Below are 27,757 nucleotides of genomic sequence, written 5' to 3' on the forward strand. Positions count from 1 at the left end.
TAGGAAGCGAGGGGACTCCGGATCCCGGTTGCCCGCAGCATCTCCCCAGAGTTCTTCTGAAAAACCAGCGGGTTAGGGATGCTCATCTTTTGCTTGTCATTATAAATCTGCTTCTTATTAAGCTCTCATGATTTTTTAAGTTGCTATGCGTAGTTTTTGCTTTTTCTTCTTGCCGGGAAGAGGGAGCGCCGAGCGTCCCGGAGCCAAGCCGGGTACCACCGAGCGGGGCCGTGGCCGTGGGCGGGGCGTCTTCACAGCTTCCAGCTGCGCCCCGCCGCCGGCTGGAGGCGGTAGCGGCGGCGGCGGGGCCTGAACGGCGCGGGGATTGGTTGCGGAGGGCGGAGACGTCAGGCTCCCGCGGCCGGAGCGGTGGCCCGGCTAGGCGCGGCGCAGCGCAGTCGGGTCGAGCGCTCACCACAGAGAGGAGGTTTCCTAGGCCGTCCCGCCTTCTGCCGCCGTCGCCGGGCTGCGCCGCTCGAGCCCGGACGCGCCTCTGCGCTCCTCGCCGCTTCCACCCCCGCGGCCGCCGCTCCCCTCGACGTCCGCACACACACCATGACGAAGAAAGAGAAGAAGTCCTTCAACCAGAGCCTGGCCGAGTGGAAGCTCTTCATCTACAACCCGACCACCGGAGAGTTCCTGGGGCGCACCGCCAAGAGCTGGGGTGAGCGGGCGGCGGTTGGGCGCCGGGGCCGGCCGCGGTCCGGGGGGCGCCGGGCGGGGTCGGGTGGGAAGGGAAGGCGGGAGGCGGCTCCCCGCGCGGGGGCCCCGGGAGCCGCCGCTCCCTCCGCCCGCAGCTGTTTTCGCCGCGGCCGCCAGCCTTGAACGCGGGCGGCGGCGCCGGAGGAGCAGCGCGGCCCCATTCATTTCTCGCGGGGTCGGCGGCGGGCGAGCGAGGCTGCGGGGCCCGCTGGCAGCCGCCGCCGGGCCGCGCCGGTTCCTTCCTCCCTGCCGGGAGTGGGCCGCACGTGCTGCCCGGGCCTGCGGCGCCGGAAGCCGGTAAACCCTTGCCCGAACCCCGAGCGCGTGGGGGCTGAGCGCCCGGCCTCCTTTGTACGGAGCGCGCCGGCCCGGAGAGGCCTGGCGGAGGCGGCCAGCGGCGCCGAGCGGTTTGGGGAAGCCCGACCTTGCCCCACGCCCGGGGAGAGGAAATTTCCACTCCCGCCGCTATCTTGTGACTCGTCCACGCTGCCACCCCAGCTGGTCGGAAGAGTGTGAGTGTTAAGTGTGTGCTCTGCACTCATGTTTTAAGCACAGAAGTACACGGTACACGAAAGTGCACTTGAGTTTGGACAGTAAAAAGACCGTTTAAAAGGTTGCTTTCTCCCTAATTCCTTTATAATGACACAGGTTTTCTTACCAACGTGCTTCATTGGGGGAAAGTAAATCCGGTCTGAATGGCACAGTTTTTTTTCCTGTACCTTCAAAACGTGTGATGATTGAATTTGCTAGCAGTTTTTCCTCTGCGTGGGTTCTTTGTTTTAAAAGAAATATTTAAACCATCCGCCAGTGTGGTGCTGCTTTGGAGTGACTTTTTTTTTTGGAAAAATTATGTTTATATCTGAATAAGGACTAGTGCGCTTCCTCCTCCCCCCTTTACACTTAAGTAAACTAGTTTTTCTTTCCTTTTGAAAAATATTTTGTTAGTTGGTCATGACAGACCTTTTTTTCTGAGTGAGAATATTTCTAGAGTTGAGAACTATTCGGGCATGACATTGTCAAGAGAAGCACGAAGAGAGTAAATTTGCTCTGACTTAGAAAATAGACTGGCTGTTGCTTGAAATCGGCTCCTCCAGAGTGGAAAGGTGGCTTAAAGTCCTATCACAAGGTGAAAGGGGCCTTGGAGGTTTTTTAGCCCAAACCCTGCTTTAGAGAAGAGAAAAATGAGCCCCAGAGAGGTTGCGTTTTTACTTTGTGTAAAATTACATATTCCAAAGAGCCAAGAAAAGAACCAGTTGTCCTTTAATCCTAGTCCAGCGGTGGTATTATTTTACACATGCCTTGCCTAACTGCATGGTAATCACTCACGATTTTTTTTCGAATGGCTGTCTGTGGGGAACCCACTAATGTGATGAGGAAATAGATCTTGCATCTGGAATTAAATGGGGGAAAAAACTGTGAACAGTTATTATTGTTTCTAGAGTGTCCTAACTTTCTGCTGAAGGAATTTTTGAGTGGTGGAGAGTGGTTAATTTGTGTAGACTACCTTTCTCAGTGCCTTCTCATTTCCAGTAGTAAGTGTCTGCACTTTGTGTTAGAATGACATTTCTTAGTGCAGGTTGTGCTCCTTATCTAACCTTTGTATTATATGCTTTTGGGGCAGAGATTTTATTTGGTACGTGCATTTAAATAGATAACACGCACAAATTATCAGAGTATGCGGCATCATGTAAGGGCAGTGGGAGTAGTACAAGTAAAGTTGGGATTAGTTTTGGAAGGATTAAGGCAAGACCTTTTTTTTCAAAATCGAAAATATCAACAAATAGTAAATTTCTGGGTTTATTGTAATAATAGTAAGCCAGCCAGAGAATGGCATAAATAGGTGAAAGCTATCCATAATCCTATACCAGTATAAGGGCACTCACTCCAAGGAAATGTGGAGGAGTGGTGCCTGGAGGCTGAAATCCATACTCAGCTCACTGGGCTGTGTACCCTAGAGCATGGGGTGTGCCTGGAGAAAGCGTATCTTCTTGTAGTTCTCAGAAAGGCAGTGTATGAGTGAGCTGCCTAATCTCATCACCCCAGAGACGTCCACTATTCATATTTTGGTATATGTCTGGGCAGACTTTAAAAATGTGTATAATGTTACTATTAATTTTTTTTTAACAAAAAGAGATCATACCGTAAGTGTTGCTTTATAATCTTTTGAGTATATTGTGGGCATCTTCCCATGTTAATAAATAAAGACCTATATCACCACTTTTGATAGCTGGCTAGTGTTCCATTGTATAGTTAGACGTACTGGGATTTTTTTTTTTTTTTAAGTTTACTAATGTGTACCGTATGTATACATGGGAGATACCCAGGGTAATAGGAGTAACTCCTGATTTTTTTTTTAACCAGTGCATTATTGTATGTATTGGTCCCTCCTCCTCCCATTCCCTTCATCCTTGTACATTTTTGCAAGTTTATTTCCTTGAGATATGCTTCTACTGGTGGAATTTCTGGGTTGTGGATAACATTATGTACGTTTTATATTCTGAAAACATGTTATAGGCTTTTTAATTAAACCTCATTAGTGCAAATTTTTTCTTTTAGTCGCTTTTGAAATTAATGGCGGGGGGGGGAATTATTACATCTATTTTTCTTTTTTTTTTTTAACATCTATTTTTGACCTAGGTAAATTTGCTGGGCTGCTGACATATAAAGAAAACCTTTCTCTACCTCAAGGATTCTATAAAGACATTTAAGATGTTTCCTGATTTTATTTTTTACAGTCAAGGCTTCAGTACATTTGTCCCATGTAATCTGAGGTTCCTCTCCAAGTGCATTATCTATGTTAAAAACACATGTTTAAAAAGCAATTTTGCAGTTTACCTTGGGGATAAAGTGAAAATACTACGTTTCATCTCATTGCCTTATTTAAAACAGCTGTGTGAAGAATTTGATTAGCTTCTTGTATATTTGGTTAATATGTGACACTTGGTTACAGCAGTTTCAAAGTGCTTATATAAACGCACTTACCTCATTCCATCTTCACAACTTTCTACGCACACCATGTAGGTGATCAAAGTGTTCCTAAGAGCTGTTTTCTCAAGCTGGACAGTAAGGATGCATCAGGAATAAGTAGTTGCCTTTTACGAAAACACAGGACAAAGACAATTTTTAGCACCTTGTGGCTATGTTGCAGATATTAAACCTAAATGTATTACGTACAATTAGAGTAAAAGGCAGCTCAAAGATCATCTAGTGTTATTTAGTTGTAGACAGTGGACCATGTGTTGCAGTTAACATTTTTAAAAATAATGAAATAGAAAAATTATCAAAGTTTATTCTGCCTAATAAGTTTATTCTAAGAAAAAATATCATTCTGTGAAACTTTTTGTATATTCAGATACCTTGGTGTAAAATGTATTTCTTACTGTGGCTCACAATCAAGAAAAGGTTGAAAGCTACTAATCTAGCCCTGTGCCCTCATTTTCATACGTGAGAAAATTGAACCCACAGATCTGATCTGTCAGAATTCACTTACTCAGCTAGTGATAGAATCCTTGGCCTCAGACTCTCCAAGGACAGAGCTTTTTTTTTTTTTTTAAACATGATGTAATGTCATTTAATGACATCTGCTTGTGGGCTTCTTTGGAGTTCATTATCTTAAGGTTATTTGTCAATAAATGCTTTATTTTAACATGGACCTAAAACTCAAGTTACTGATTCCAAGCAGGGTCAGGATTCTGGACCCAAACTACTAATATCTACATTTTGTTCATGTGCTTCTCTTTTATTACAGGTCTCTTTTATTATAGGTCACATTATATATGAAGTGCTGTTTTTTCAGTCACCTGCTCCCATTCTGGGTTATGCCTCAGTAAATGCTCTGCTTTGGAGATCAGGCTCCATCCCATCTTGGGTGTCTGACTGTAGGGGAGAAGGCAAGTGTGTTTATTTTCCCAGTTTTGTAAGGTATTCTTTGTCCTGTGGAGTGACATATTAAACTTTACAAAAATATGCACTGTTGGGAAAGTAACAGGACTTGCCTTACCCTGTGTGGAGGCTATAAATATGAAGGGCAGTGGTGGGTGTGGCAGCGGCAGCAGCTGAGGCTAACCGAGCTGTCCCCCAGCAGGAGGCAGCACTTCTGGACTGCTAGTGGAAGGGAGGGAGGGGGCAAGTGTGTGTGTGATGTTCCAGATACCTTTGTAATTACAGTAGTATGTGCTTTACTGTGTTAAAGAGCAGCCTCCCCTCACCCCCGAAGTAATTCCATTTCTTTGAAATTAACTTTTGAATTTATATTTTTAGAATTAATTTAGTTGTATTAAAAGAAGTTTAAAAACCCTCCTGTCCTTAGTAACAACTTTACTGTGATTTATCATTGTGTTTGATTAAGGACCGTTTAACGCTTTTATGTTCCAAACACTTTTATTGAAATATGCCAAGAGTACATGGGCAGCACACATGTATGAGCAGGAAAAAAAATCACATGTACAATAATTGTTAAAAAGTGAAGGTTAATCTTAGGAGATATCAGTTCCCCTTCCCCTCCCCCTTTCGACTTCCGGCATTTCCATTATGGTTAAGCCTCTACTAACCTAGCATTTAAAAAAAAGGAATTGTGTAATAGGAAAAAAAAATTAACTTTGGAAGATAAATTTATTATGTTCTAATTATGCATTCATTATATTGATTTTGAAGTAAAACCTGCCATCTTTAATCACATAGAGTAACCACTGTTAACATTTTCCTATGTATAAAGTTTTTTCAAATGTATAAATAAAATTTGAAAATACACAGTTAGGTATACGTAGTTTGATCACTTAACGTTTAAGGGGAATGTTTTTTATTCCTCTGCCACTTTCTGTTGGGGTATCCCTGGCCCTCTCCATCACTTCTGTGGGGACTGTCCACACTTCCTGCTAGAACTTACATGTTCTGGTGGCTTTAGTTATTATCTCCGTTTGAGACCCCCAAATCTGCATTTCTAGTCCCTAAGACTTTTTTGTATTCTTATTACCAAATGCCTGTCAGAAATCTTCAGTTGGATGTTTCATGGGCACCTCTTCGTGTAACTCTGTTGCCCTCAGGGCTCCTTAGCACGACGTGCAGACTCTTTGCAGTCTGGTTGGCATATTTCTCCCCTGTCATCTCTACTGTTCCACATAGTTCTCTCCCACTGCTTTTGGGCCTGTTTCCTAGCTTCCGAGCCTCTCCTTCCTTCAACTTGGCCTGGCTACTCAGATGTCAGCTGTGATGGCCTGATCTCTGGTAAACCTTTTCGAACCATTCCTTGCCTTGAGACTGGGTCAAGTGCTCCAGTGTATTCTATGATACCTTTTTCTAGTATAGTATTTATGACTTCAACAGTATTGTTGTTACCCGCTTATTAGACATACGCTTCTTATTCACATCTTACCCGTCTTGAATTCCCTAACACCTAGCCTGTTGCCCGGCACTTAGTGGGAATGTAATAAGAAGTGGTTGAATGAATGAACAGTATTATGAAATGTTTCCAGTCTAATTAAATGTAATTAGTCTTCTGCAACATTGTTTTTAATGTCTTTGATGGTTTTGGTGTATCGTAGCATAATGGTTCACCCAGTGTTTGGGCATTTTCCTTTTTGCTTCAGCACTGATGGTTTTCATAGTTCAGTGTTCAGAAAAAGCTTCCACTTAACTTTCTCAGGGAGACCGAGAAAGAGACTCATCTGAGTTTGACATGCCCGGTCGTGCATCTGATTAGGATAACAGAACCAGGGTAACTATCCAGGCCTCCTGTGTCCTGCTTTATTGCTCTATTCTGCTTCTTATGTGGCTCTTATGAGAACTTCATAAAGATTTTTCTTTTCTTTTTAAACTTACCTGCTCTCAGATTTAATGGGGGTTTATTTAATAGTATCATCCTCTCCCTACAGGGTGCTATTTAACTAATAATATTTTTAAAAAGAATTCCCTAACTTAACAACCTCCCCATATCTGTTTAAACTTTGTTACTGAGTCATTGGTGGAGCTGGCTCATTTATGACTTCCTCCTAGTACTCTGCTGATGCCACGGTAAGGAATTGACCCTTGTCTACAGCATGAGGTACTTTTCTTTTGATGGTTTCTGGCCAGTTGGCAGTATCTGGTCCATAAAAGTGGCCCTTACCCCTACTCTATACTTCTCTAGCCATTCCTTTCCTGGTTCTCTTGTTTCCTAGATGTAGATTTCCCAGGTGCTGTCTTTGGCCTTGTTTTCTTTTCATCTTCTTCATCTCATAAAACAATTGCAAAGATTACTGACAGATTTTACTTCTTGGTTAACATCTCTCTGAGATTCCAGTTGCTTCTTGCACATCCCATAAACCTGAGAGTGAGGCTTGGACAACTCCAGTACCTTGTTTATCAACTGATAAACAGAGCTCTTTCCCCTTCCTCCACTGAAGTTGTGAGTTGCTTCTGTATTTGCAAGTTTTGAAGACTGTCACTACCGTTTCTGTCATCTGGGCTCTGAACCTGACCAAACCATGCCAGTTGTACTTCCATAACATCTCTTGAATCTCTTGGTGACCCACACCCTCATTACCACTGCTACAGTTAATTCAGGAATTAATTTTCTCTGACCTACTCACCACTGCCCCACCTCACCCCACCCTCCAGTATCTTGTGAAAACAGGCATTCAGAGGGAGCCCAGGGTGCTTGTTTTTCCTAGCTTCATAATGCTAACCACCTGTTGCACATTGCAGAGCCCTCAATATTCCCACCAACCCTGCCCCACTTTTTCAGGATCTGGTAGTGCCTTTTCTTGTAAATTCTCTGATTAAAAAACTTAAAGCACTAGATGAAGATCTTTTGTAAATTTCTTTCAAAATTGGTCCTAGTTTAAAGAGACCACTGGCTTTCCAACTTTTATCTGCTGCTTATAAAAAGTGTAGTGTTGTTGACTGGGGAAGTTAGGCTCTTCTGGTGCAGCCCCAGAAAGATCCAAGGAATCAGTTAGAATCATTGTGACCTAAACCAGTGTAACTTCACTGCTATCAGATTATTTCTAAGGCTGCAGCTTTGGTCAAGCTACTCCCTATACCCCAAAGCTGTTGGGATCCCCACTGCTTTCAGAAGGTTTAAATCAGTTCCAGACAGCCTGGTATTCCGGATATATTACATATTGGCTTAGAACTACATTTCCAACCTTATATAATCTGTCATTTTACACCCTGCTCCCTGTACACCACATGTCATAGCCAAATGGGTATGTCTAAGGCCCCTTGGTCTGGAATGCCCTACTCATTCCCTCTCCCGTGCCCTTCATTCTCTGCATCATAAATTCTCCCCTGCTTCATAGATCTAGTGCTCTCTCTGCCGTAAGCCTTCTTGGACTTGCCCAGGTGAAAATAATACATTTATCGTCTATAACACCTAAAAATTTTGTATCCTGGATTAGAGTTGTTTATATACGTTGCTCCCACTAGCTGGATGTTCTCACAGAGCAGGAATCACAGGTGCATTTTATGTCCCTACAACATCTAGCACATAGTAAGCACTTACTATTTTTTTGATGAATAAATTGTCATTTAGTCAGTTTCCACTTGTGATTCACCTGGTCGTTGGGCTAAAGTCGAGAGTACTTTGATTAATTGGTATAGCTCCACACTATGAAAGTCTTGTTTGTGGAGAAACTTGTTCATCGTTCCCCTCAGCTCACCATGATCCTGTTCCACTAAATTTCTCATTCACTGAAGTTTCCAGATAGGGCATCGTAGTCAAAGTGAGCCTGTGGGCCTATGTATTTTTGCTTGATACGTCTTAGAAGTTTACCAGTGTACTGAGAAGATGATCAGACTAGGATTCAGAATACAGACCTGAATTAGAATTCCACATCTCCATCTAAGCTTAGGTGAGTCATTAAAAATCTCTTGGTCTTAGTTTCCTCTGTAAGGGAGAAGTTGCATGAGATAGTTTCAGATGTCACATTGGAATGACAATCAAGGCCTATATAAATGCTTTTGAACAGGAGGCTGCAAACTTTTTCTTTAGAGGACCAGATAATATTTTAGGCTTTGCCAGGAATACAGTATGTGTTGCAGCTACTCAACTCTGCTGTTAGTAGCTTGAAAGCGGCCGTAAACAATATGTTTACTAGTGGCCTAGCTGCATTCCAGTATTTTATTTACAAGAACAGGCAGCAGCCATGATTTGCTGACCTATGCTTTAGAAGTTAGTTAGTAGTCAGCGTAGGCTAATCCAAGAAACCTGAACGTGTCTTAAATGGAATATGGACTCTTGGCTTTGTTTTTTTTCATATGACAAAAGTAACTTCATTATTTGAGTTTTTATAGTACAGATGTGAATAGTCAATAAGTCCACTGTCATCCTCAGCTTCTTCCCTGGGTAACCACTGTTACCTATCATACTTTTTAAAGCATATGTGGTATATCCACTTTGGATAAAGGTCTAACAATTTCCTGTACAGGTAAATATACACTTACCCCATGATCTCCAGCAGTTTACCCAAGAGAAATGAAAACATATGTCCACAAAAATACACAAAATATTCATAGTAGCTCCAAACTGGAAAGAGCCCAGGTGTCCGGCAGTAGAATGGGTAAACAAACCAGTGTCCACACAGTGGAATACTACTCAACAGTAAAAAGGAGCAAACTACAGGTAACACAAAACATGGGTAAATCCCACAATTAGGCTGAGCAGAAAAGAAGCTTTACCAAAGAGAATATACCATATAATTTCATTTCTTTGAAATTCTAAATCAAGCCATACTTACCTATGCTGGGGAAAAGCCCAGAATGGTGTTTGCCTCTAGGATGGTGGTCATGGGGATTGACTGGGAAGGGGCATGAGAACTTTATAGGGTGTTGGCAATGATAGCTGTTTGAATCATAGAGGTGAATGTATTTCTCAACAACCGTGTCATGGTACCTTGGAGATTTGTGTATTTTGCTGAATGCAATTTCCCCTCAATTTTAGTTAATATAATGTTGAAGTATTTAGGGGTTAAGTGTACTGACATCTGCAACTTGAAATTCTTAAAAAAAAAATAGATGGTGAATAGATAAGAGGTAAATATAGTAGACTTTACTGTAGAATCTAGGTGGGGTTTATGCGTGTTCACTTACATTTCTTTTAACTTTTCTGTGTATTTGTAAGTATTCCTAATTGGATATTGGAGAAAAAAGAATACATGAATATATTGTTTCTCTTCACTGCCTTCTACCAGTCGCAGTCTTTCCCACAGATAATGATTGCTTATCAGTTTTCCTACCAGTCCTTTTTCAACACACTTATATACGTGTATATGTATATGTGTGTGTGTGTGTGTGTGTGTATGTATATGAGTATATATGGACTATGTAGGAATAATTAATTTTCCACTTTTACATGAGTAATAGGAAGAATGTATGTTCTAGAACATGCTTTTTTTCACTTAATATGTCTTGACTGTTTCCATGTCTCTGTCTCTCTCTGCCCCCCCCCATTTATTTATCTCATTCCTTTGAGTCATTGCATAATATTCCATAGTGTGGGGATATATATCCAAGATATATATATATTTCTTTGTGATGAATATTTAGATTGTTTGCAATTTTTGTCTTGCAAATTGTGCAGTGCATGTGTGCAACTATTTATCCAGGGTAGTCACTGAGAAATGGAATCACCAGTTTATAGTATATGTTTATTTTTATATTAATTTATTGTCCTCCAGAAAAGCTGTACCAGTGTATACTCTCACCAGCAGGGATCAAATTACCTGTTTCCCTTCAACTTTCTGAGCATTGGTTATCATCACTCTTTAAAAATTTTTGCCAGTTTGATGGGATGCTGGTGTCTTGGTTGGTTTAATTTGCAGTATCTCTGATAATTGCAACTTATGTTTGCTCAGTTTTCGTTTCTTTACAGCGACCTGCTCGTCTTTTTGCTGTCTTTTGTCTCTTAATTCTTTTATTTTAAAAATTGTACTTGTTTAAATAAATATTATTACAAATTTAACAGTCTTTTATAGGCAGTTCCTGATCACTTATCTCAAAATATATTGAATAATCCATCATTTTCTCACTGATTTGAAGTGCCCGCTTTGTTACTTGGGTTTTATATGGCTCCTTTCCTGATTATTGTTATGTTTTATTATTAATCTGTATCTCTGTTCCTGTGTCATTATCACTCTATAGCATGTAAGCTCTATGTAAGCGTTTAAAATAAAATAAATTTGTGAAATCTGTGCGAGTACTGTCTGTTTAGTTTTGGTATCTGGAGAGTGCTAGCCTTATAAAGATTTAGGTAACTTACAGAGCATACAAAAAGGAGAGCTTGTGTGTAGAGAAAGAATCTACTTGAAAATTGGGAGAACTAAAGCCGTTTGGACATAGTGTCTCTTTTAGGGATAGAGCTCTTTATTTCTTGTAACAACTTCTGATTTGAATATGTTTATTTTCTTTAAAAATCATATATTTCATCTATTTTCGAGCTTACTAGTTGGAAATTGGTTTTATTGATAAAATTAATGATTTTTTTTTGCATTTGTTTCCATTAACTTGTGCTTGTATCTTAAATCTCCTACTTTCCTTGAATTTATTTTACTCTTGAGTTTAAAACCTGGCTTTTTTGGTTAGTCTGGTTTTTTAGTGAATGCGTATAAGGCTATGGATTTTCCTTTGTGTTCTGCTTTGGTTACATGATTGTTTTGAATTTTGAATGTTTTGGGTTTTGTTGTCTTTTTAATCCAAAGGTTATTTAGCAGTCCATTTTCTAAATTTTTGTTATACTTCTCTAACATACTTTGATTTTGAAAAATGTGGCCTTGATTTTTTTTTTTTTTAGGTTATTTTTTATTTTGTTTTGGTTTGGTTTTTTGAAATTTAAGTCATGGTCAGTTTCGAGGCAATGTTCCAGGTTTATAAAGAGTATATTTTCTGGTGGCTACAAAGTTTTACATATATTAAATAACTATTAGTTGTGTTTTTAAAATATTATCCTTTTTGTTATTGTTTACCTGATCTGTGGATTTCTGGAAGAGGTACGTTAAAATCTCTACAGATGATTGTGATAAATTTTGCTTTACATATCTTAAGCCACTTAGCATCACAAATGTTCATGGCTTTTATGCTGTATCTTCTTGATGTGTTTTGTTTACTTTTTATTAATAGAGAATATCTTTGCTTTGTTAATACCTTTTGACTTGAATTCTAAATAGTTTGCTTACAGGAATAATGCCACTTCTACATTTCTTTTTGTTAGCCAAGATCTACTTTATTTTCAACCAATATGTGTTATAATTTTAGGTTTTTATCTATAAATAGCATTTATTTATAGTGCTATAAGGTTTTCTTTAACCCACTTTGAGAATGTCTTTTATTAGACTACTATTAAATTATTCCTATCTTAATATTTTTGGGATTTTAACTTGTTATTAAATTAAAATCAAATTTTAACTGTGTAAAATACAGACTAATGTAGTGGCAAAAGGAGATCATTGGCTGGCTGAAGGATGTACAGATTGCAAACGGGCACAAGGAACCTTTCAGAGGTGATAGAAATGTTCTGTATCATTAGTGTAGTGGTGGTTTCACAATACATGCAACTGTCTACTCATTGGGATTGTGCACTTGGAATCAATGAAAATTATTGTATGTAAGTTATTCCTCAGACCTGATAAGGAAAAGAAATTAAAATCAACACTTACTTAGATGTTACCAGCAAGTCTTACTGGTTTCTTTGCTCACCATTGCTTTATATATTTTTCTTGTCTTAGATTTTTAAAGAAAACTTTAAAAAATGAAAAATACAATTATATTAGCTTTTTCTAGAATTTAGTCTGTGAACTTTGTCCTTTTTTTTCAGGTTAGATAATATATAAGTTTTTCTTCCAAAAAGAAGGAAATGAAGACAGTGTAGCTAAAACTTAAAGCCTCCTCAGTTTGGAATATACTGTTTTATTTTTGGCTGATGAGATACCTGTCAGTCATATTTCTCTGCTCTAGGTAAAACCCATTTTATCTTCTTAGAAGCTTTAAGAAATTTTCACTTTATTTTTAGTATTCTGAAATTTTACCTTTTTCTATCTAGGTATAGGGTATTTTCTAATATTTTTCAATCTTTTCCAATCTAGACACAAAATGTGTTATTTCTTTGGGCATTCCTCCCCGTCCCCTTTTCTGGTGGAATTCCTGTTGGATTTATTGATATTCTGGTTCTGTCTCCCGTGTCTCAGCAATCTCCGTACACACTCTCTGTCTTTTTGCCCAGTATTGTAAAACACCTTGGTTTGATCTTTTAGCTCACTGAATTTTCTTTGGCTTGGCTAGTTCTCTAGGTTAGGCCTTCTTCCAAATTTTTGTTTTTTAAATAGCTTTATTGAGGTATAATTGTGACATATGGTAAACAGCACGTATTTAAAATTAAAATGTATAACTTGAGTTTTGATGTGTATTCACCTATATGCATATACATATATTGTACCCATGGAACTATCGCTCTAATCAAGGTAATGAAAATATTCATCACTCCCCAGATTTCCTCTTTCCCATTTGTAATCCTTTTCTTTCCCTACCTCCCCAGTATCCGGGCAAAAATAGATCTGTTTTTTGACAGTTTAGATTCGTTTGTATTTTCTGAAACTTTAAATGCATGGAATCATGTAGCGTGTTCTCTTTGGGGTCAGGAGTGCTGAGTTGTTTCATTCAGCACAGTTACTTTGAGAAGTAGTTCATGAATAGTATTCCATTGTATTATATGCCAGAATTTATTTATTAATTCATCTGTAGATGTGCTTTTGGGTTGTTTGGAGTTTTTAGTGATTACAAATACAGCATTTACGAATATTCATACACTTCTGCGAACGTGTGCTTTCGTTTTTCTTGGTTAAATATCTAGGAATGGATTGGCTGGATCCTGTCATAGGCATATGCTACTAACTTTTCAAAAAATTGTTTTCCAAAATCAGTTTTTGTTTTGGCACTTTCCCACCAGCAGGTATTAGAGGGTCAGCTGCCCCGCTCCTAGATCATCACTTGGTATGGTCGGTCTTTAGAATTTCTAGCGTTCTGGTGAGCATGTAGTGGTTTTGATTTGCCCTTCCTGGATAACTAGTGATGTTGAGTATGTTTTCATGAGCTTTAGTGTTTTGCAATTCTCATTACATTTTTGATGAAGTTTCTGTTCAAAACTTTTGTCCATGTTTTAGAAATTTGTTTTGTTGTAAGAGTTCTTTATATATTCTAGATTGCAAATAAGTAATTTATTGGTTTCATATTATGCAAAATATTTTTCCCAGTCTTTGGTTTGCTTTTTTGTTAGGTGTCTGGATTTTTTTTTTATTATTATTTGACTCTTCTCCAGTTCAGCTATCTACTAAGTTTTAAAATTTTAACAATCAGAATATGAAATCAGATTTTGAAAAATTATCCTCTTACCTTATACTCTGTATTTTAATTATACTCATGCTACCCCCCCTGGTTCTGTACCCTGTTACAACCCAGTTTTTTCAGGCATTACTTTCTTTGTTGCATTTGATACTTTATTGGATTAGTTTTTCTTCTCAGTATTTTGTAATTATTGGTTCTCTGCACCTCCTCTTTGTATTTAGACATCCCTGTCATAGCATTCAGGGATGAGGCATAGGTAGCCAAGAGCTGGTCAGGTATGGAGATTCTCTATGGAGAGATTTAGATTTTTACCAACCCATCCAGGACCTTGCCCAGTTTTTATCCCAAACCCCAATGTTCCCTTCTTCATAGCATGTACAAAAATTAACACACGGTGGATCAAAGACCCAAACTTAAAGAGCTAAAACTAAAAATTCTTAGAAGAAAATATAATTACAAGTCTTCATGACTTTGGATTAGGCAGTGGTGTTTTCGATATGATACCAAAAGTCAAGCAACCAAGGAGAAAAATAGATAAGTTGGACTTCCTTGAGATTAAGAACTTCTCTGCTTTAAAGGACACTGTCGGCGCCCAGCGGGGCATGGCGTCCGAGCAAGGCGGGCATCAGCTGGCGGCCAGTGCTGGGTCCTGGGCTGGGGCCGAGAGCCAAGGCAGGCAGGGCCACTTTCTGCAGCTCGCTGGCCGCGACGACGGCGCAGGCGCCAGCGAGGCCCATGGGGAGTGGCGGCGCAGCCAGGCGGGTGAGACCGTCGCCCGGGGCCCTGGCCCGCGCTCTACCGGAGCGATGCTTTTCGCGCTCGGGGAGCTGGTGCAGTTGCTGGGCTTCGCTCCCTTCGAGGTCTTCGTGCAACTGATGGCCCTTTCGGTGTTCTCTGTGCTGCTGGCCCTGCGTGTGGACGGCCTGGCTCCGGCCTCTGCTGGTGGAACGTGTTCGTGCCCTTCTTCGCCGCTGACCAGCTCAGCACCAACTTCACTACTGTCGTTTCCGTGCGCCTCTTCCAAGCGGCTGGCCGTGCTCCACCTTTTCTGGGTCCTCACGGTTCTTAGCCTGAAGCTCGTCTTCGAGATGTTGCTGTGCCAGAAGCTGGTGGAGCGGACTCAGGAGCTCTGGTTCGGCCTGATCACGTCTCCGGTCTTCATTCTCCTGCAGCTGCTCATGATCCCTGCCTGCCGGTCAACTAGGCTCGCAGAAGAAAAGCTAGAATGCGGGACCCCACGCCGAGGTCCCACTTCCGCCGCACCAGAGGAGGAGTCTTGGTCTGAAAGCCACCTTGTGCCCTGCTGAGTGCCCAGCTTCCTCTCTAAAAGTCATGTCTGAAATTGTTCCCTCAGCAGGGCTGAAAAGAGCAGCCTTGATTCTTAAAACGTATTCCCTCTTATTTCATGCTTTGAATAGCTAATCTTGAACTGAGATCCTGAGAAGGCCAGACAGTCCTGAACTCCTCTGACAGTTGGAAACTGCACATAAGTAAAATGTCCTGATGGGCTCTGAGTATTTTCATGGATCCTGGGAAAGTACCCACTGTGCAAAGGCTGCAAAGCTGGACTCGGGATTTCCGCAGGCCAACAGTGCTGACCTGAGAGCTTACTGTCCCATCCTGCCAGACAAGACTTCCTTAGATGCTTGAGCTCTAAAAAGTGTAACCAGGCAGACAGGAGTATGTTGAATAAGCATGATCAGGACCCTATCTGGGTATCTGTCGCCTGAGAAAAGAACTTGCTTTCAAGGCACTGCTTGGTTTCCTACCCCAGCAGATTTCAGTGTCACAACTTTTCCACCACCTCGTGGCCAGCACTGTTAGCGCACCTGAGACCTTTAGGCCACCCTAAGGGACTAGAGAGAGGAATAGGTGCTCTGATGCGCATTGCCGTTGAGACCTACACATGGGAAGTTTGCGGGTGGTCTCAGCCCACACCTGTCAGCCTAAGGGCTTTGGTTTGATGCCAGTCGGGTGCCAAATGAGAACATTTGCTGAGATAAAAATAAAATAAGAATGTTTTGCTGAAAAAAATAATAATAAAGGGCACTGTCACGAAAGTGAAAAGACAACCCACAGAATGGGAGAAAATAATTGAACATCATGTATCTGACAAGAGGCTCGTGCCTATAATATATAAAGAACTCTTAGAACTCAATAAAAAGACAACCCAATTTAAAAATGGGCCAAGGGTCTGAATAGACAGTTCTCTAAAGAAGGTACAAATGACCAATAAGCTCATGAAAAAATGCTCAACATCATTAGTCATTAGGGAAATGCAAATTAAACCCACTAGGAAGTATTAATGAGAATGTGGAGAAATTGGAATCCTGCTGGTGGGAATGTAGAATGTTGTAGATGCTTTGGAAAATAGTCTGGTACTTAACTCAAAATACTAAACAGAATTACCATATGATCAAGCAGTTCCACTCATAGGTGAATGAAATGTGAACTATACCTCAATAAATAGCTCCTTATAAAAATTTGAATATACAAAGGACTTTAAATTTGTACTTGTCCATATAATTGATTTTTTAAAAGATTATACCTGCCTCTGCTTTAAGTTATTTTTAACTATAAACAGGTTATTAATTTATTTACCAAGGGGAAGTTGTTTCTCATCAGAATTCTCTGAGGATAAGGCATAGTCTTTCTGTTGTCTAGGTACCCTCAGGTAACTAGGAAGTTTGCAGAAGTAGGGAGTCAGATCACGGTTCAACACACGGTCTCAAAGTGTGTTTGAGACCTGTTCCCTGCTTACGTTAACTAGCACTGAGGCAGACATGGCACACTGAACAGGTCCCATCTGCACTACCTATTACTCAGGTAGGGTAGCTCAATTCGTTTCATCCCTGTCATTGTCAGGAATGCATCTGAGTAAATAACTGCAAGATACTGATATATAAGAACAGCAGTTTACAACTTCTGTTTTTATTTTCAGGTTTTTTTTTCTTAGTGTAGGAGAAAGGTGGTTAAGTTGATAAAGTACTGCCATCCTTGCGAGTGGTCTTTCATATGTGGTTTTTACAAGTGAGATTAATTTTAGTTTTTAAATGTTAAGTGTGTTCTTGGCAAGAGGATCTTATCAAGCAGGGGAAATTGGCTTCAGTGCTGAAAATCACTTATCTACTCGGTACACTCCCTACATTCAAAATTGACTTAATGGCCACTAGTACATGGCATCAGGTTTGGGACATGGCTGTTAATCTGTGTATCTATTTTATGAACCTAACTTTTTTTTTTTTGAGATTTTTTTGATGTGGACCATTTTTAAAGTCTTTATTGAATTTGCTACAATATTGCTTCTGTTTTATGTTGTGGTTTTTTTTTTTTTTGGCCCCGAAGCATGTGGGATCTTAGCTCCCCTACCAGGGATGGAACCCGCACCCCCTGCATTGGAAGGTGAAGTCTTAACCGCTGGACCACCAGGGAAGTCCCAACCCAACTCTTTATAGGAAGTTTTTACACTTCTGTTCGTGTTTGCTATATGTTCATTTGCTTTGTAACCGTTTTTATAAATCCGCTTTATATTATTTCTCCTGAAAATTTAAAATCAAATTTGAAAATGGTAAGCATATTTTCAGATGACTTTGAAACACCGCTAAATAATTAAACTCCTGGCACCTGTTTTAAACTTCTCCAGTTTAATATCTCCTGCGTCAGTTGACAAACTACTGTGGCCTCAGTCTGCCTGCTCTATAAGTGAGACTTTACTGGATGGAACACATTCCCCACTCATTATCATATTTATATATTTGTACCTTGGTCTGCTCTGTGGAGGAGTTTATCCATTAGTTCCTACAAATACTCAGATCTGAAAGAATGGTTTTTCTTCTGTATCTCATTAAACCATCCTTTGGGCTTTGCACGTATTTCATCTACCTCTGTAGTAAACTGATCACTTCTTTGAGATTGGTCTTCCTTTGTGTTTCTGCAACAGGATCACTCTGTGTGATAGGGAAGTGATGCTGTCTGGAGGCGACATCCTGTGCTCCTTTCTTCCTTCTGTCCTTTCGCTCCCTATTTTGGCCTCCTGGTAATTGGGGCAGGGGGAGGATGGGGAATGCTGGTCTAAATTAAAATGAAATTGCTTTAACTGTTTCCCCTTTGCTTAGAAAAAGGGGAGGTAGTTTCCTGGCCCGCAGGTAACAAATGAAAGTTATCTAGCTTTTGCCACAATCTGTTTCGGGGAGGGTCTTTTGAGCATCACAAGAACGTTGTAGAGCCACTCTGCAGAAGAAAAATGGATATATTCAGAACTGTATTATTACAGAAGTCATAGAAGCTCTGAAGTTAATCCTTCTGGGGATGAGTGAGGGTGAAGGGTCCATAGATTCCAGGTTAGGAACCCCTGCTCTAGCCCTTCTGCTAAGACAAATATTAATAAGCAGGTTTATCTTAAGACTGGAAAATGAAGCTGATGTTAATTCAACTTTGGGGAATTAAGTGTTCTTTACTGTTGCTGTAACTGGGGATTTATTGAATATTCTTTGATCAGATTTTTTTTTGGCTGTGCTGCGTGGCATGTGGGATCTTAGCTCCCTGACCAGGGATCCAACCCGTGCCCTCTGCATTGGAAGCGTGGAGTCTTAACCATTGTACTGCCAGGGAAGTCCCCTTTGATCAGTTTTTAAATGTTCAAATATAAATGTGTGACGTTAACAATATATTCTAGTATATAATCTTGATGGTGACCACTTAAGATGTTAGATCTTTGAATATAGACATTTGAGAAAAATAATTCTACATGTTCACAAAATAAATCACTGGCTTAGGATAGATCTTAGTGTTTCCAGATTGTGAAGAAAAAAAGGTTAAGCTCTTGATGTTGAAACTTGCGTCTGCCAGCTCTTGCTGCGTGCTTAGCAGGGAGTTGTCAAGTCCCACTGGTTGGGATGCTCCTCTCTTCACTTCTGCATGACGCTTCCACTCAACCAATGTTTCCTAAACTTTATTCATTGATACCAGCTTCATGATTTACCTTCTCTGCATGTTTCCTGGCTATACTCTAAATCAGCTCACTTTTTTTTTTTTTTTTTTTTTTTTGCGGTATGCGGGCCTCTCACTGTTGTGGCCTCTCCCGATGTGGAGCGCAGGCTCGGCGGCCTTAGCTCACAGGCCCAGCCGCTCCGCGGCATGTGGGATCTTCCCGGATCGGGGCACGAACCCGTGTCCCCTGCATCGGCAGGCGGACTCCCAACCACTGCGCCACCAGGGAAGCCCGAGCTCACTTTTTAAAACCCAAATTTATGCTAATAATTACTGTGAAATACAGGGTTGATGTGCTAATTCTTTTTTTTTTTTTTTGTCCGCCTGTGCGGCATGCAGAACTTCCCCTAGGATTGAACCCATGGCTCCTGTAGTGGAAGCACGGAGTCTTAACCACTGGACCACTGGGGAAGTCCTATGTTAATTTTTTTGTTTGTCACGTATACATACTGGGGGTTTTGTCCAACCTAAAATCATCTTTTTTCTTTCTAGAGAGCATTAACTCCATTTCGGGAAATACTCCCTTATGTGCTGGAATTTTAAAGCTCTGATCTTGAATCAGTATGATCTGTGGAAGCTACTTGTACTTGGAAGTATCAGAGGAGAGGAGGGGGTCACAGGATGTGGGTGGGTGCTGCCTGCTGAAATACCCCTTGCTTGGGCAAATTCATATCGCTCTGAATATGAAGATACTTGGCTGTGTGCATGGCAAAGCTTGGAGTTCTAGCCTTGCAATGATGGGTCTGTTTTTTTACCCTGGCCACATCACACACACACACACACACACACACACACACACAATGTGTATATCTTCAACTTTGTGAGTTTTATTTTCTTTTACAGGTTTGATCTTGCTCTTCTACCTAGTCTTTTATGGGTTCCTGGCTGCACTCTTTACATTCACAATGTGGGCTATGCTTCAGACTCTGAACGATGAGATTCCAAAATATCGTGACCAGATTCCTAGTCCAGGTAATTAATTATGTTGTGATTATCATGGCTTGTAACAAAATTGGGTTATACTTTATCTTCTCCGTAAGTCTGTATTATATAGCCGGTAGAAGATGTTAAACTTTAGGGTTAGATAATGTGAAAGTTTTGATTTTGTTTGTTGTTTAATATTTACATAGTGATATAAAGACCTTTAATATTTACATACTGATATAAAGACCTTTAATATTTACATACTGATATAAAAACCTTTAATATTTACACAGTGATACAAAACCCTGGCTGATAAATCTTGAGTCTTTTGCCAAGAGTAAGCAGAAATGAATATTGAGAGTTAAAGTGAAGCCAGATTGATGAATATAGTTATAATTATGAATGGTGTTTATGAATATTGTGTAGTAATTTCACTTTGGTCTGAGTAATTTACTTATGAAGTATATATTTCAGCTCTGGTGTGGGTTAGAGCATTGGTCTTGTAAAATACATGCTTCATGTTTTTGTTTGTTTTTTTGCGGTACGCGGGCCTCTCACTGTTGTGGCCTCTCCCATTGCGGAGCACAGGCTCCGGATGCGCAGGCTCAGCGGCCATGGCTCATGGGCCCAGCCGCTCCCCGGCATGTGGGATCTTCCCGGACCGGGGCACGAACCCGTGTCCCCTGCATCGGCAGGTGGACTCTCAACCACTGCGCCACCAAGGAAGCCCCATGCTTCGTGTTTTTAATTGCTTAGTGTGGAAATGGTAAGAAGTCAATAGAGAATAAAATGAGCATACTCTTAATATGTTGAATTATTCTCTATTGATTGTCTTAGGGAAAAAAATTTCCTCTAGGATACTGGAGAATGTACCTTCGTACAGAAGAAAATCTTAACTGGAGCACTTGTTTAAGTCACATTTTCTCCTTCCTGATTTTATTCTTTTTAAACAGTTGGTCTTTGAATGTTAGCTCCGCTTTCGTTGGTGCACACGGCCCTTGTCCTCAAAGTGCTAGTAAATAACAATAATGTGCAGAACTCCAGTGTATCTAATTCCCAGAAATATAAACAACGTCCAGAGATGCTAGCAAAGGGACGGCTCTCCATGGAGGACCGTGATTTGGGCAGCAGGCAGAGTGGGCATGCAGGCCGAGTGGGCATGCAGGCCAGGGAAGGTGGGAGTCTGCAGCAGGAGGTTTCTGTCTGCAGCAGTGGTTCTCTTCCAGCAGTGATTTGTCCCCCAAGGCCATTCAGCACTGTCTGGAGACATTTTTGGTTGTCACAACTGCAGACATGCTACTGTGAGTAGAGGCCAGGGGTGCTGCTAAACATCCCTATAGTGCATGGTACAACCTCCCACAACAAAGAATCATCCAGTCCAGAATGTCAGTAGGCCCACGGCTGAGGAACCCTAGCCTAGATCCTTGCCCACTGCATGGACTTCTCAGCTACATCAGCAGCGAGATTGAACCAGTTTCCCCAACCAGTTTTCTTAAAAAATTTGTTCTCACAGCTTTTCCTTTGTTTGCAGCTAATATTTATCTAAATATCATGAATAACTCTTTTGGTCTATTTGACCATGTATCTGAGACCAGCTCCATGCTAATTTTTTCCTCATCTTTCATTGTAGCCCTGCTTTCTTTCTACCTAGATGAATTCTAAGATAATTATTTCTCTTGCTGCCTTAAGTTATGTGACTATTACTGTTGAACATAAGCTGATCTATTTCAGAAATATTAAACCATTTATAATTTCATGAATAATCAGTAAAATGTGTTCAATATACTTTTTTAAGTATATACTTTTAAACTGAGTTCCTTAAAATCATTCACCAAGTGTATTATAGTACTTAAAAACTTAATATTAGTTCAAATAAACAAATATATATGCACACGTATTCATATTATATATCAATATAATATTAGATGAATGTATACTAGTTTGTTAAATATGATTTTCTCTTCATAAAGGAATTATGGGTAATTAAATTTTATTTCTACTTCTTTTTTCTAAGGTTTTTGGTTTTTTTTTTTTAACAATGACCATATTAAGTTTTTTTGGTTTTTTTTGGTTTTTTTTTTTTGCGGTACGCGGGCCTCTCACTGTTGCAGCCTCTCCCGTTGCGGAGCACAGGCTCCGGACGCGCAGGCTCAGCGGCCATGGCTCACGGGCCCAGCCGCTCCGCGGCATATGGGATCTTCCCAGACCGGGGCACGAACCCGCGTCCCCTGCATCGGCAGGCGGACTCTCAACCACTCCGCCACCAGGGAGGCCCTAAGTTTTATTTTTAAATGGCATCATTTCAATAACGTATCTGCACCTGGTAAAATAAATGCTAGTTTGAAATCGGTATGTGTATTAACATATACATGCATATGATATAAACATGTACCATCCATGCACACCCCTATAGATGTACACACATGCATACACACATATTCATGCTCCAATAGTTTAAATTGTAAAGACGTAAGAGTTACTGTAGTTTTCACATGCTATTGATGTTCATGGTTTGGGGTAAGCCAAGACTATTTGGAGGACGTAGGTGTACTGCGTCAAAAAATGCAGCTGTACGACACACTCCTGCTGTGTTTTTTTTTTACTTAAGAGTTTCAAACAGGCTGTTAAATGAACTAAGGCTCCAAGAGCATTGCTCAGCAAGATCTAAGAAGTAACTTGTATCAGAAATTCAGTTTTAGACATTCTGGTCTACAGAGTTTTTGTAAATTGAGTCATTTAAAACTTCCCATAGAAATAAGTCATGTTAAAGGAATGTAATCTTTTTTTTTTTATAAAGCATAGACATTTTCATATTTTTCTTTAAAATTTCTTTCAAACTGGATGTTTTATTAAAAGTTGGGTTTTTCTTAAAGTTGGGTGTTTTTATACAGTTATGTATAAGCTGTATGTATACTTTTTCACTTACAGTATAGTATGTCTTGTTCCTTCTGTAAAACCTTAAAAATGAAAACATACAATTTCAGACATACACAGATGGTCACTTCATATACTGGATGGTCAGGTTTTATTTCTACATTGAACATTTTTATTAAAGAGTCAGAAAGTTACTATTGATTTTGTAGTAGGTGGAGGGGTAAGGAAAAAAAGGCATATGAGATCCTCCAAATCCAAGTGATCTGGTATGTTGAGATAGTAGGTGAATGGGGAATCTAATTGGGGCTCTTTTGTGCTGTATATGGAATAAGATTTGCTCTGCCATTTGGGAACATTGAGTGTTTCATCATAGGAGTAGCATCGGATCTATTGTAGTTTAACTCAAGAACCGTGCAGATCAACAAAGGCAAGTATTTAGGATTTGAAAGAAACTGGGTTTGATCTAAAACGAATTAGATGTCTATGAGCAGCAATTTTTTCTTTTTGGCTGCATTGGGTCTTCATTGCTGTGCACAGGCTTTCTCTAGTTGCGGCGAGCAGGGGCTGCTCTTCGTTGCGGTGCGCAGGCTTCTCATCATGATGGCTTCTCGTTGCGGAGCACAGGCTGTAGGCGTGCGGGCTCAGTAGTTGCAGCACGTGGGCTTCAGTAGTTGCAGTACATGGAGAGCAGCAAAAGCAATTTTAATGAAAACTAAAACAACCTTGTTATTTATTTTCAGATTCAAGGCAAGGCTTATCTATAATAACTTTGATATATGGGGAATGTTTAGAAACTAGTGAGAATTTTAGGATTTTTTTGTTTAAGCCTTTGTGCAAGGCTGAATGTAGATCTAATGCTTTTAAATTAAACAAATTTTTTTTATGAAGTAGAGTTGATTTACAGTGCTGTGCCAATCTCTGCTGTACAGCACAGTGACTCAGTTATACATGTACAGACACACTTTTGATCTAATGCTTTTAAATCAAGGAAAGCTTAAAGTTGGAAACCTGCTTGTTAGAGATAAATAGGCTTACATTTTCTGTTAATAAACTCATGCAAACATATTCTATATACATGGGTGTTGATTGCTAATGTGAAATTGTTGGTGGTTATGAGTCAGTTCAGTATGAGAAAACCACATTTTAGCTATCGAGCAGTGTTTATTATTGAAGGAAGAATATTTAACTGTAGAGTTAAAATTGTATAGCCCTCTTTCACTGAATAAGGTAAGCTTTCTTTACGAATGTTTTCATACAGTTGTTATTTGAATGACAAAAGTGCTTAGATTTTGATTTGCTAAAATTTTCTCTGTATATTAATGGCAAATGGGCAAAACCTAAAAATATTTAATAGAAAATGCATGTAGAAAGTACAAAGTAAAACTTGCATCTTTTAAGTTAAGGAACAGAGCAATTCTAACTAAGATTTAGAGGAGGTTTCTAATTGGTAATGTCCGAGGTGATTGTGAAGGTGTGGAATTTTTTCATTTTAGATGTCTCTTCGTAGTCAGATAGAAGTGGGAGGTTCTTGATAATTTCAACCTACCTGTGAAAACAGTTTCCACAAAATTTACTGAGATCTTCCTTTTTAGAGATAAGAGTAAGGAGAAGGAGGGAGAGAAGGGAATTGCTATAATTAATTTCCCCCCTTTTCTTTTATCTCTATAGGGCTTATGGTTTTTCCAAAACCGGTGACGGCATTGGATTTTTCATTCAGCGTGTCTAATCCAGAATCCTATAGAGGGTACATCAGTGACCTTAAGAAATTTCTAAAGTGTAAGTATGTTTTTTTAGAGTAAGTTAAAGATTTTAGTTATTACAGAAACTAGTACCAAATTATGATTACTTTTAGAAACATTATTCTTAGAGTTTGTCTTGCCTTTTTCTTTCTTTCTGTCAAACACAGTCAATTGAGAGGACATGGCAAGTAGAATTTACGATTATTCATGATGAATTTATGATTAGTCCGTATTCTGACTTACGGAAAGCACAGGGGCCTAACCCTCATGGGCAGTTTATTTGATCTTTTTTTTATCTACCCTTGAATAAGTACATGAGTAAGTTCATTGAAGCATAACATTTATATCTGCATCAAAACAAATAGCATGTGACTAATGGAGCAAAACTATATTATGAAATGATGCCTCTAAGGATTTGGATCTTCGGGTCCAGTGTAGTGCTTGCGGTGTGGCGACGAGGAATGGTGTTCCTCATTAAAAGAAAAAAAAAGTTTGTGTATCGGTTGTGAGTTTTTCAGAGCTACTGGTTTGCAGTGCTTGCTATTAGCCGTCCTGGCCCAGTTTTCTCTTCCGTTTTGTCTGCCCTGGCTCCATGGTATTAACATCCACCCGAATAGCCATCAAGCGCCATGGCCTCTTGGTTCATGGCTGCCGCAGCTCTTCCTCAGCCACAGTCTCCTGCAGTTGCTTCTGAGAATGTGCAGGACTCCATTGCCACGGTCGCTGATGGGGCTCCGTATACAACCTTCTCGTTTGCTTAACTTGCCCTCGCTCTTTGTCTCCCTCACTGGGACTTCCAGTTCACTGACCCTTTTATTTTATCCCAGCCGCTCCCCGCTCAGCTGCCCTTCTGGTCAAGCTTGTCAATTCCATAGTTTTTCATTTCATTTTTACTTAAGCCAGTACTCTAAAATCCCTCGCCTCTTAGTCCGTTTGTCATAAAACTTGCAAGTAGATGAAGCCGTGTAATGCCCCTAGATGAAGCCCTGTAATTCCTGGATGGAGCTCTTCCTTTGAGCCTGCCCTCTGAAGACTAATTAGCACTGTGAATACTTGATCACCTCCCTCAAATGGATCGGATCTACTGCCTGGCAATCCTGCTGAATTTCCCTGGGTAATTCTCTGAAGGGATTATTTCCAGCCTCTACTCAAAACTCTAGCTCCTTACCTTTTCCCCTATAACTCACTTTCTTCATATAACCTGGTTTCCTACTTCAAGAGAAACTAGAAATACTCAGGTGGAAACTCCCCCAGTTTCCTTGTTACCAGTAAAACCAGCCTTCAGTTGCAGCCTTTTTGTCTGTGGTTTTCCTCCTGCTCTGACAAGGGGAGCTGCCCTTCCTCTTATCTAAGTCCACCTATCCGGGTCACGTTTTGCATCTCGTCCCCTCTCACTGCCTCGAGCATTATGCTAGTTACTGATCCTTCTCATAAATGTTTAGCCTCTCTGTTGGATCCTTTCTTAAATCAAAAACCTTTTGATCCTGGTCTTCTACTACCTACCGTCCTAAATCTCTTTCCCTTGGAAGTTAAATGTATATTTATTATTTAAATGGAGATGTTTTTGTGAGAGTATAATCCATGGTTTGAAAACCAAACAGTAAAGAAAGGCTTATAAGTAGAACAATAATTCCCTGCCGTACTCTGTTCTAGCTGCAGTCCTGTTCCTTTATTCAACAAATACTTCTTTTTGAGGGTCTTTTTTGTGTCAAGCACTCTTCTAATTTCCATCAATGAACAAAGTTTCTGTGTTCGTGGAGTTTTTATAATCTAGCGGTGTGTTAGAAGGTAATAAGTGCTGTGAAGGAAAATAAGGCAGAGAAGGGAAATAGGGAGAGTTGAGAGGGCTGCAATTTTAAGCAGAGTGGTCTGGGAAGGCCTCATTGAAAGGGAATGTTTGAGGAAAGATCTAAGGATGAGGGAAGTAGCCATGGAACTACCCAGCAGTAGGTGCAAAGGCCCTGAGGCTCACAATGTCCAATGTGTTCAGCGTTCATCAAGGAAGTCAGAGGGGCTGGATGGAGTAAGTGGGGAGAGAGTAGTAGGAGATTGAGGTCAGGGAGTTAAAGGAGGACCGGATTGTGTAGGCCTTAGAGGCTGTTGTTCAGTTCTTTGACTTTCACAGTGACCAAGATGGAGGTTCTTAAGCAGAGAATAACATCATCTCACTCAGATTTTTAAAGGATCACTCAGGCTGTTTTTTGAGACTAGACTGTAGAGGGGAATCAGGGAAGCTGGTTAGGAGGCCATTGCAGTCACCTAGGTGAGTGGAGATAGTGGCAAGGTCAGGAGCAGTGAGACTGTGAGAAATCGTCTGATTCTGGATACATTTTCAACAGGAAATAACTTCATACTTTTGAACTTTTTCTTCTGTATCTTTAAATGCAATCTGCTGGCTCTTGATTTATCACTTTTATACATTGTCTTTACTTCCTGCCATGTTAAATGAGGATTTAGCTCACATGCCTCACACCTTCACCTAATCTCAATTCAAAAGTAATTGAATTACTATTTTATTTTCATTATTGGTTGCCTTCTTATACTTGTCTTTACGTCATATTCTACCATCTGTAGAGACTCTCGTCTAACTCCCTTATTTGTATACCATCGTTTGAGAGTTCTCTTATGTCCCTTTTTTCTGGAGAACTCCTCCCTAGAGTCCTTCCCCTCTGCTGCAGTCTGTACTGATTTCTGTTTAGGGCTTCGACCACCCAGCTGTCATCTGGGGAGTTCGTTTGATCCCTTTCAGATTGGATTCACTGTTTCTTGGCTCCTGCCTTCTTTTTCTTTATTTATTCCCTAGTTTTGATGGAGTATATTCTCAAATAACTTTGTAAGAAAAGATACACGAATACTCTTCCATTGTATATATACCACTGTACTATTTAGCCACAGAAAAAGAATGAAATCTTACTATTTGCAGCAACATGGATGGACCTTAAGGGCATGATGCTAAGTGAAATGAACAGACAAATACCAAATGATCTCACTTACATGTGGAATCTAAGAAACAAATAAGAAAACCAAGCTCATAGATGCAGAGAACAGATAGATTGGTTGTTGCCAGAGGCAGCAGGGGGCAGGGCTGAAGTTGTGAAGGAAGGTCAAAAGGTACACACTTCCAGTTAGAAATACATAAGCCCTGGTGATGTAATGTACAGCATGGTGACGATAGTTAACACTACTGTATTGCGTATTGGGAAATTCCTAAGAGAGTAGAT

At 40.3% G+C, this 27,757-nt stretch overlaps 1 protein-coding gene and 1 pseudogene across 2 annotated transcripts in view; both read left to right on the forward strand.

The window, feature by feature from the left end:
- Positions 1 to 397: 397 nt before the first annotated feature.
- ATP1B3 (ATPase Na+/K+ transporting subunit beta 3) overlaps positions 398 to 27,757 on the forward strand; it is a 41,940-nt gene continuing 14,580 nt past the window's right edge. Inside the window, exons 1-3 of one of the 2 annotated variants that reach the window (XM_065876390.1) lie at positions 398 to 664; positions 19,843 to 19,971; positions 24,466 to 24,573. In XM_065876390.1, coding sequence (XP_065732462.1) covers positions 556 to 664; positions 19,843 to 19,971; positions 24,466 to 24,573 — 346 coding nt within the window. In that variant the 5' untranslated portion in view covers positions 398 to 555. The remainder of the gene's footprint in view (positions 665 to 19,842; positions 19,972 to 24,465; positions 24,574 to 27,757) is intronic. The other variant, XM_065876392.1, reaches the window with a different exon arrangement.
- On the forward strand, positions 14,817 to 15,317 carry LOC136122558 (transmembrane protein 203-like; annotated as a pseudogene).

The sequence above is a fragment of the Phocoena phocoena genome, chromosome 4, assembly GCF_963924675.1.
Source record: "Phocoena phocoena chromosome 4, mPhoPho1.1, whole genome shotgun sequence".
NCBI lineage: Eukaryota > Metazoa > Chordata > Mammalia > Artiodactyla > Phocoenidae > Phocoena > Phocoena phocoena.